This window comes from Gymnodraco acuticeps, unplaced genomic scaffold, assembly GCF_902827175.1.
Source record: "Gymnodraco acuticeps unplaced genomic scaffold, fGymAcu1.1, whole genome shotgun sequence".
Classification (NCBI taxonomy): domain Eukaryota; kingdom Metazoa; phylum Chordata; class Actinopteri; order Perciformes; family Bathydraconidae; genus Gymnodraco; species Gymnodraco acuticeps.
In genome coordinates, this window is record NW_022989977.1 from 3,368,478 (window position 1) to 3,379,865 (window position 11,388).

The 11,388-nt window shown below is 37.9% G+C and overlaps 1 protein-coding gene across 1 annotated transcript; it reads left to right on the forward strand.

The window, feature by feature from the left end:
• Positions 1-40: 40 nt before the first annotated feature.
• On the forward strand, positions 41-8,855 carry LOC117543282 (lysosomal thioesterase PPT2-like). The gene is given in 10 exon segments (XM_034211455.1): positions 41-98; positions 1,881-2,118; positions 4,612-4,765; positions 6,575-6,670; positions 7,178-7,285; positions 7,407-7,422; positions 7,424-7,488; positions 7,579-7,663; positions 8,409-8,463; positions 8,614-8,855. Coding segments are annotated over 9 exon segments (876 nt in total). The 5' UTR covers positions 41-98; positions 1,881-1,965; the 3' UTR covers positions 8,758-8,855.
• Positions 8,856-11,388: the final 2,533 nt, after the last annotated feature.

The following is an 11,388-nucleotide window of genomic DNA, read 5'->3' on the forward strand; positions in this document are numbered from 1 at the left end:
ACGGTGTTAACTTTAAACAGTCTATTGGTTTTACAAATGTATAGTCAGACTACATCAGGGGTGCCCAACCTTTTTTGAACCGAGAGCTACTTTTACAGGTAAATACACACTTCTACTTGTATAAAACTGACCTTTGTATGATTAATACTTCATAAAATACTGCAGATCCTTTATCTTAGCTCTTTCTAATCTACACACATACAAGTATTTAACTGAAAGTTACACAACGGTGTTGTTGATACAGAGTTGGAGTTTATTCACACGTCACATACTTCAGTGGATAATGTTTTCAAGAAATATTGAACAATGCTGCCACATATGACAGGAAAAAAAGAAAATACACTGAACCCTTTCTTTGCCATTATATAAAAATAGTGTTGCTCCAAAAGTATACATTAGGCTTACTAATAAGACAACTCAGATCTGAAGCTATGAATCTGCTGCCAAAGTGCAATAAAAAAGACAAAATTAATAGAATCAAACCCTTTTTTTTGCATTTTAGTAGAGTATAAAAATAAATGCCTTTAAAATAGGATGCAAGCAACACTAGTTTCTTAACCTGAATTGATAATAGACTATAATCAATTTAAACAGAACAGATCTTAATGTTTGCCTTCTTATACCATTTTGTACAATAATTATAATGAATAAGTTCAAACAAACTAAAACTTACAGCTGATTAATAACGGTATCTAACTTGAGTTTTTATTATGTCAAAAACCTGTTGAAATGCTACTGTTATTTTTACTGTCCCCCTAAAGCGCATCGGCAGCCTCCAGGAATGCTTCTTTCACAACTTCGCCGTCTTCGAAATACTTCATGTGTTTCGCAAGAACGTGATAAGATGCTATGGTAGCAGCCTTGCTCTTGTTGTTGGGCCTGGTGAAAATGGACTGCTGTGCATTTAGCGGTCCTTTCAGGTCCCTCACCTTTTGGAGCGTAGGGCAGAATTAGGAGGGAATTCCGTCTCGTAGCGTTTGTGCACTGTTTTGAAATGCCGCTCCTAAATTACCCTTCTTCGATAAAGCCACGCTCGCATTGCAGATAAGACAGATGGACTTTGAATTGGAATAGATACAAAAAATAATCATCCTCCCACTCCGAGTGAAAATGATATATTTTGGGCTCTTTTGCTTCTGTCATTTATTGTGGTCTTGTGTGCGGACTGTCACTCCTGTTGTCACGGACAACGTCAGCAAACTAGTACCCACTGCCCACTAGCCACGCCCCGATACCAATCACAAAGCTTTGATGCGTTCAAGTGCATTATTTTGGCACAGGAAGATTATTGTTTGGACATTAACGATAAAACAAAATATTGTTTCTCTATTTTTAGACACATCTCGCGATCGACTGGTTGGGCACCCCTACATTATAACTGTAAAGGTTGTGGGCCACTCAATATAGGCCTACAATTTGCAATCCAAGTAGGCCTACTGATACATTATAAAGAACAGTCTACTGTAGAATTATTGCATTCAAACTTGAAGAACAAAAGTCTTAGCATTAAAATATTAAAATACCTGAAGCAAAATAAGTCAGTATGCAAAAATGAACAATTTCAGAATGATATATGGCATTGCAGTTATTGATGCATTAACGTGCATGCATACACCACTTTAATTAGAAGTATATTAGAAGTATAATATTAGAAGTATAATCATATTATGTTTTAATGACCAAACGTCACACTATAATACTGCTTAAAGTCGGTCTAAAGATGGATGAGTCCTCAGCACTACGTAAAGAGACTTAAAAGAGATGTGAGTGACCACCTTCGGAAAAAACGACACACTATTTCAGTATGATTATGAGGAAGTGCGCTGATGCTCTCCAAGTCTAAAATCAAAAGTTGAAAGATATTTAAAGTTCCTCATCAGGACGTTTAAAGACATCATCTCCTCCTGCGGCACCTCACTCGATCCTCAGCCCGGACAGAGGGCTCGTCAGTGGCCGGAAGGAGAGATGAAGACCCCGCAGATGATCCGAAATTCCCCGGTGCCTCTTCTGCTGCTGCTGACAGGAGTCTGCATCAACGGGTACAAGCCTGTCATCATAGTGCATGGCCTGTTCGATGGGCCGAAAGAGTTCAAAACGATGTTTCGTTACATAAACAAGGTAGGTTTCCAAAAGCTAAATATGTGAAAAGTGTTTAATTTAGGGAGAGACTTCTGAAAGACAGAAAAAGCTCAGACCTTCAAAAAACAAAACAAAAGAGCAGAACATAGAAACGAATACCCTAGGAAATGTTTATAAGTAAAGGTTATATTAATGTATTCAAATAGTGAGGCATTACCTTGTAAGCATCTATTTACAGCTTGTAAAAGTGCTTTTAACTACTTTGTAATTAACAAAATAATACATCATCATTTATGAGATGGTTATTTTGTGTATCAAAAGTCTGAATCTGCATACATTGATGACTAAATCATCTTCAAAGTATACCATTTATTTAACAAAACTATTTATAAAACATGATATTTGTTCCATCAGTGAGGCACCACTCAGTTGAATTATTTGAATGGACCGGTCAAACATCCAATTAAACCCAAAATAATTTATTAAACGTATTGCAGGCTTAATATCTACAGCAGGGGTGCCCAACCTTTTTTGAACCGAGAGCTACTTTTAAAGTTGCCAGTCTGCCGAGATCTACCAGTCCAAATAGAGAGGCGTAGCCATACATTACATTACTGACAACCAGGTAAATACACACTTCTACTTGTATAAAACTGACCTTTGTACGATTAATACTTCATAAAATACTGCAGATCCTTTATCTACCTCTTTCTAATCTACACACATACAAGTATTTAACTGAAGTTACACAACAGTGTTGTTGATACAGAGTTGGAGTTTATTCACACGTCATGTGGGTAATGTTTTCAAGAAACATTGAACAGTACTGCCCAATATGACACATGGAAAAAAGAAAAGACTCTGAACCCTTTCTTTGCCATTATATAAAAATAGTGTTGCTACAAAAGTATAAATGAGGCTTACTAATAAGACAACTCAGATCTGAAGCTACACAGGAATCTGCTGCCGAAGTGCAATAAAAAAGACAAATTAATATAATCAAACCCTTTTTTGTTGCATTTTAGTAGAGTATAAAAAATAATGCCTTTAAAATAGGATGCAAGCAGTTTCTTAACCTGAATTGATAATAGACTATAATCAATTTAAGTTTGCATTCTTATACCATTTTGTACAATAATTATAATGAATACATTCAAACAAATTAAAACTTACAGCAGATTAATAACGGTATCTAACTTGAGTTTTTATTATATCAAAAACCTGTTGAAATGCTACTGTTATTTTACTGTCCCCAAAAAGCTCATCGGCAGCCTCCATGAATGCTTCTTTCACAACTTCGCCGTCTTTGAAAGACTTCATGTGTTTCGCAAGAACGTGACTGACACGATAAGATGCTATGGTAGCAGCCTTGCTCTTGTTGTTGGGCCTGGTGGAAATGGACTGCTGTGCATGTAGCTGTCCTTTCAGGCCCCTCCCCTTTTGGGAGCGTAGGGCAGAATTAGGAGGGAATTCCGTCTCGTAGCGTTTGTGCACTGTTTTGAAATGCCGCTCCTAAATTACCCTTATTCGATAAAGCCACGCTCGCATTGCAGATGAGACAGATGGACTTTGAATTGGAATAGATACAAAAATAATCATCCTCCCACTCGGAGTGAGAATTAGGCCTATATGTTTTGCTTCTGCCATAATTGCGGTCTTGTGTGTGTGCGGATGTCACTGTCACTCCTTGACACGAACAACGTTGGCAAACTAGTGCACACTGCCCACTGCTCACCAGCTACACCGGCCAGCCACACATGGGGTCACGCCGGCCAATCACAAAGCTTTGATGCGTTCAAGTGCATTATTCTGGCACAGGAAGTTATGTTACAGGACATTAACGATAAAACAGAATATTGTTGTTCTATTTTTAGACACATCTCGCGATCGACTGGGAATCTCCCCACGATCGACCGGTCGATCGCGATCGACTGGTTGGGCACCCCTGATCTACAGTATAGCGATGCAGATTATTCTAAAGGCAGTCAGATTTCAAGAAGAGTGAAAATCAGCAAGCAGTTTTAATGTTAGGATTTCTGGCTCTCTGTCATATCTTATTTCTCCAGATCAGTTTTGTTTTAGAAGAATTAGAATATAATTGAATGATGGGATGAAACCCTCTTTTAATGTTCACACATGCAGAGCACACAGCACACACAGTGAAATGTGTTCTCTGCATTTAACCCATCCTAGTACTAGGAGCAGTGGGCAGCTATTGTACAGCGCCCGGGGAGCAATGGGAGTGAGGGGGGAAGGGGGGTGTCCGGTGCCTTGCTCAAGGGCACCACGGCAGGGCAGGAGGTGAAATGGGACCTCTCAAGTAGCAGTCAACACTCCATATTTAGGTCTGGTCGGGGACTTGAACCGGCGACCCTACAGCTCCCAGTCCAAGCACCTACTGCCGGACATGACACCCACCTGACTGAATCGAATAATAACATAAACAGAAATCAGACTGGTAGTTTGCTGACTGTTGATTTGTTCTGTGTTCACCAGGGTTTTGTAACTTCCTTTGAATGATTGTATTCCTAGGTGCATCCAGGCACTGAGGTGAAGGTGATTGACTTGTATGACAACCTGTCCAGTCTGAAGCCCATGTGGATGCAGGTGCAAGGTTTCAGTAAAGCCTTCGACGACATCGTGCAAAAGGCTCCTGATGGCGTCCATCTTCTGTGCTTCTCACAAGGTCCTAACACTGCATCAAACAACATACACTATTTAGCCATATAGGAAAATGTCTCTAAGCATAAAGCATCTACATCTGACAAAAGTCTTCATCTGTAATGCTACCCTAAGAACTAGCAATGTGTTTCAAAGCTGTTTATTTTGTATCTTAACTAGGTTTATTTTAAGACAAATGTACATCAGCAGGATTTGGGGTCTTGACTTTAGTATTGGACTGCTTCAGTGTAAAGAGAGTCATCAGTCAGTCTGACAGAGACCAAGATAATGTGGAACAACTTTGGGTGTTATAATCTGTGCAAGGACAATCTCACAGAGCAAAGGAGAACAGTGTCAATTCAACCAAATATCCATCATGAGTATATGTAAGAATATTAAGTTAACAAAGTTGCAAAAAACAATGCCGCAAGAAGGTTGTTGATTGCATGACCTTGATGATCTGATTTGCCTTTCACACACACACACACACACACACACACACACACACACACACACACACACACACACACACACACACACACACACACACACACACACACACACACCACACACACACACACACACACACACACACACACACACACACACATACACACTACGCATACATCAGAACAGTATACATATGTGGCCAAACGTTCATGAACAAGGACTAAACACAGACACCAGCTGTGCAGTGCAATGCAATATTTAACCCATATGTTCAAAAGACACCTGACCTGCCCAAACATACATGAAGTTGAGGAACAATATCATGTCAACTCTTACTTCCTTATTTCGGGCATACCGAAATAAGCACCTTTTTCTACTGAAGTGGCTCATGGTTTAGCTTTTAAGAAAACCTTTAACCAACTATTATGGACCGATGTCATTACGTTTAGTAGAGAACTATAGACTATGGTCCACTTGTTTTAACGTACCCTGCAAAATATCTCAAACATATAGGCAAATCTATTTTATTCCGATGATGACTTTGAAAATTCTTTGACTTTCCTCTAATGCCACCAATAGGTTTTAGTTAAATGTCTTAACAAGAAACAAACTGTCAATCATTATGTATATGAGTTTCCAATGATATATAAACCAATACCTTGCAAAACTACTATCATTCCCCTCAGCATCAGCTTTGTTTGTGTTTATTGCTAGTTAGCAAATGTTTGCATGCTTGATGTGAAAACATTTAGGTTAAAATGATTAAATTACATAAAACACACAATAAAACCACAAGGTATTATATACTTGTTTATGTTGAAAACAATGTGACTCTGTTGGGCTGTGATCGACTGGATGGTCTTGATCCAGGATCCGGAGATACTCGGGATACTACGATAGTGAACATGGTCAACATTGTACTCATTTTAAAGTGTTAGCATGCTTTGGTTAGCATTAGTTAAAAAACAATGCTATGTCAAATGTAAAAAGAAGCAAACTCTTACATTTTCAGTATGTTTTCTCCTCAAAGAGCAGGTTTCATACTAGTTAAATGGTCTGCTGTGATCCAAAAGCCCTAATGGAGGAGATAGTAAGATGGATGGATAACATATTATATGGTTTTAGGCCTACATTAATATACATTTCTTCTAAGTACAGCCTCACAACCACTAGCCATTAAGGATAGTAGAACATATCCAGTTTTGCTAGAACCTGATGAAACACCTGCAGTGGAAGGCGCCAACTTAGTAATCAGAGTCATAACGTTCCAACCCTTATGAGATGCATTTTAGAGAAATTAAAAGAATAACTGCATCACATCTTATACTCTAAACTGGTTTGTCAGCATTGGCTTGATGTTGTGTCCTCTCCTTTTCTTTTAAAGGTGGTTTAATTTGTCGAGCACTTCTCTCCATGGCTCCAGATCACAAAGTGCACACCTTCATTTCACTGTCGTCCCCACAGGCCGGGCAGTATGGAAGTAAGGGAGCTTCATTTTGAGTTTTAATCCTGTCTGTATAACCCTTGTCCTCAAGGTAATAATGACATTTTAGGACTATCAGTTAATTCACAAGAACTTGTAACAGTAATGATTGGTCTTAGATCCTAAAGCAGAGGTTTTCAAAGTGGGAGGAGCAGAGTCTCAGTGAATGGAAAACACTATGCCACCAGTTATTTGTTAAAGAGACGGTTCATTTACAGTTTGGGTGATTTCTACTTTGCCAAAACAGAAACAAATAACTGCCTAAGGATAGACCTTTTCTATGTAATCGGATGTTATATTTAACAACAATATTAGGCTATTTTGGCTCAATTGTTGACAGTTATAGTTCAAATAATGATTTTGATCCAATGGACATGCATTTATTGAGTGAAACTAAGAAAGTAAAGGGGTCAGGGAGCACCTTTTTCCAAGCTTTGTCTAAAGGGAGGCCCAAAGTCTCAGAAACCCCTGTTCTTAATTTCCAAACACTTCTTTACTCCACAGACACAGAATACCTGAAGCGGGTATTTCCTGACTTCGTGAAGAAGACTTTGTTTCGTATTTGCTACAACAGAGTGGGACAGAAAGTGTCTATCTGCGACTACTGGAACGGTGAGCATGATGATTTGAAAAGCAGAACAATTTAAGCTTTAACTGAGGAGAACCAGCACCTATAGTATTATATTCCCTGTTGAAAAGACAATACATATATCTATGAATAATTTCTCCACAGACCCTCACCATAGGTCCCTACCTGCAGAGCAACAGCTTTCTGGCGTTGCTCAACGGGGACAGACCTCACGGCAAAATGAAAGGTAGTGAAATGAATTAATTAAATGAGCTGTATACTTTTGCATGTGCAGTAAACATGTACAGACATGTATTTCTACATTTGACCTTCTCAGCATGGAGGGAAAACTTCCTGCGCATCAAGAATCTTGTGCTGATTGGAGGACCAGACGATGGCGTCATCACACCATGGCAGTCAAGGTTTCATCAAATTTACAATTTGTTCTTCAGTTTATTCTCCTTAATTTTTAAATGTTTTGGAAAAATACAAATAATTATTTAGTTTAGTTGAATATATTAGCATTCTTTACATAATGTCCTGGTATATATTTTCTCTAACAATGACGACATGCTAAAATACAAACATACTAAAAGATGGTTATTGGGTTGTTTACATTAATTTAAAAAAATCAGCAAAACACAGGAAGAAAACATGAACACAAAATGAACAAAAACAACAATAAAAAAAAAAGGCTAACTGAATAAACTATCACTTCCACAATTCTCATGATATCTGAAAAAAACCCAACCATTAATTATGTTTGCTTTTTCCTGCATTTTGCAAATAAAAAAAAATGTTTTTTATGGCATTAAAGTCTTTATAACAATTACAACTTTAATACGCACATGCATGCCAATATGAACGTTGTTTTTTTAATGGAGACCTGATGTTGCAATTGTCCTTTAATTATTTTATGATGCCAATTTTTTAGGGGAATGCTAGCTTTAAAATTAATACATTTTTATTTTAGAAAACGTGTGCATGTGAGTGCCACATTTCCCCCAAAATCTCCTTACATACATATTGAGGTGCCAAACAATGAAATGGTTTCTAACAGAGTCTTCAAAATGTGTGTTGGGTGAACAGTTTCTGGTCAAAACTGCAGCATCGGTTTCAAGAAGTCTTCACCTAGACTGACTGTTTCCCTTTTTTTTTTCCACACAGCCACTTCGGATTCTATGACAGCAACGAAACCATTGTAGAAATGGGGAACCAGGAGGTAAGTTACAAAGTGATGTATGCATACACCATTGTATCACTTCTATATTGACTGAAAGCACCACTTCATTTTTACCCTCTGGGCCTCTGCATTATTGTAGAGATCTCTCTCTTCCTTTTTCGTAATAACCCTCCCCTCTCCTTTTGAAAGTTTTACAGAAACGATACATTTGGGTTGAAGACGCTAAACGCTCGTGGCGACGTGTCGATGTGCCTTCACTCTGGAGTGAAACACGTTCAGTGGCACTCAAACTACACCGTGTTCAGGAGCTGCATAGAGAAGTGGCTCACTTGAAAACAGAGTGAGAGATGTTAATGCAAGCTATTATTTAACTATAATAGAATATATAATCTAAACTGTATTTCATGTATATGATTTTCATAAAAGACTAAACCAAAATAAAAAATTTTAAAGCTTCCATTCTTATTTCCTTTATGGCTGTGGGAAAAAGACAATGGTTCTATATTTTAATGTTGTAGGTTCCAATAATGCATTTTAATAATGCGGTCAATTAACCAATGTTTAAATATTAAGATTGCAGTTATAGTTCACTTCTTTACCAGGTACATTTTTCGATTAAATATACCAAATTCTGAGGACTTTTTCTGCTAGAAATAGTCCATGGTACATTTGTCTAATGAACCTTTTTTATTAGGTTTTCCATTAAAACTTAAACCAAAAGGATACATTGAAATTCAATTTGTTTTAATCATGCTCAGATGGTCTTTCATGCAGGTAAAAGTCAGTCTGAAGCAGGCCATGCAATTCATGAGCCATGAGCGATCAATCTCTGACCTCTGGTGGAAGTTTCTGGTAAAGAGTGAATTCACACAGTGGTGAACACTCATTTGACCTCAACTCTTCGGGGTTAAGCTTTGAGGAATAATATCGAGTCTCAACCCACAGAGTGCAGCTTAGTGATATATTTCTGTCTTATGTGACTTGGTGTTAACTGATACTTTAAGAAGATCTGAAATGTTGTATCTGTATTAAATAAAGTATTGTTGGAACACCAATCTCTTAAGTATTATTTGTATGTTTGTTTTTTCAGACTTCTGCCCAAGCTATATAACTTACAATATAACTACATTGTATTGTGTTCCAGGCGTCATTTGCGCTGGAGACGGGTCCCACATCTACAGGAGAATCCAGTACATTATTGTCTTATCAAACTATTACATTTTTATCAATTTATGACATTGTCAGAGTGGCTTATTCATCTCTTTTATAATGCTCTGGTGTTTTGTTATTATTACTTTGGACAGCAGTCTTTTGTGAGGATGCTAAACTACAATAATAAAAAAAGGCCTTTAGATACAAATCATTTTACAGTACCATTAAGAACAGCCTCAAAACCCATTTGCACAATAAAAGTGAAGAGATAGTCACCATAAAAACGAATATTCTGTCCCTGGTTTAATTTGAACCCTTTAAGAATGATCTTTAATGATCCTGTTTTATTGAAAGTTATGTTATCTATGCACCTTGTCAAGCACATTTTAGGCTACATAATACTCAATGGGCCTCTGACTGCAGAGTATAGGTTACATGTTGACTCTTTAGCCCTTCACACATGATTAGATAAAAGTAGGGCAGGGGCTGTGATCAAACGCATTGATTTTAATTAATGAACTGATTCATGGGGTTGAGTTATGGATTGTGTGTTGGGCTAATAAAAAAAATGTAAAGCTTACACACATATATATAGATTACAATACAAATATAGGATTAGTATATGTTGTTCTGAAATAGTTAAAGTGTTAGTTGTTGTACTTCAAGAAGAAGAAGAAGAAGAAGAAGAAGAAGAAGAAGAAGAAGAAGAAGAAGAGAAGAAGAAGAGAAGAAGAAGAAGAGAAGAAGAAGAAGAAGAGAAGAAGAAGAAGAAGAAGAAGAAGAAGAAGAAGAAGAAGAAGAAGAAGAAAAGAAGAAGAACCTTTATTGATCGTATATGTTTTTATATAATTGTTTGGCACAGGAGGTGGAGAAGCACTCAGAGTAGGCAGGGTCGGCTCTAGAACAAATCGAATGGGGGGGCAATCATTTACCAAGGGGGGGGGGGCACACCTGCCGTCAACAACCAACACACAACACCAACGCAACTTCAATTTCAAAAACATGCTGTAAAGTCTATTGTCTTTCACACACACAGGGTGTAGTGCTATTTCCTAGCGCACCTATGACTTGTGCATACATGCACGTTTGTGGCACAACCACCAAAACAGAAACATATGGACATAGGCCACCATATAAAAAGTGTGCAAATGTATTTTGTATCCTATCCATGTGAACATGTTTTAGGTGGGGGGTGGACCTAACCTCCTCTAGGAGGGTCTGGGGGCATGCTCCCCCGGGAAGATTCTTTTTAAAATATTGAAGTTAAATGCATCAATCTGGTGCACTTTGAGAGCAAAATGAAGAGATCTATGGATAGCCTACATCTCTCAGCATCCATATGAAACAGAACTGTACACAGATTTACTTTTTCTTTATGGATATTTTACTAATCACTCCCCTTTTAAACTGTATTCTTGTGTTACTGTCCTATAGTATTTCATACCCGTTTTTCATTTATTCTCTTATTTTTTTAATAACTAGGCTATAGGCTAATGATCATATACATGTGTTCCTCGCAAATACTTGTTTACATAAATGGTGACCAAACCGTTTGAGACCCACTGAGATAACTTACACTAAAGTGAACTATCTAAACACTGAGAGAGTCCTTACCTCTGGCTGAGGTTATACGATCCTCTCAGTCTGACAGGAGAGGACTCTCCTCCACCTTGGTGTAGAAACAGCTCTTTATATCCGTTAGCATAGCTAGCTAACCAGATGCTAACAACATTCCACGTTACCGCTCGCGCACTCACAAAATGCGATCGTGCCCACACACACACACACACACACACACACACACACACACAA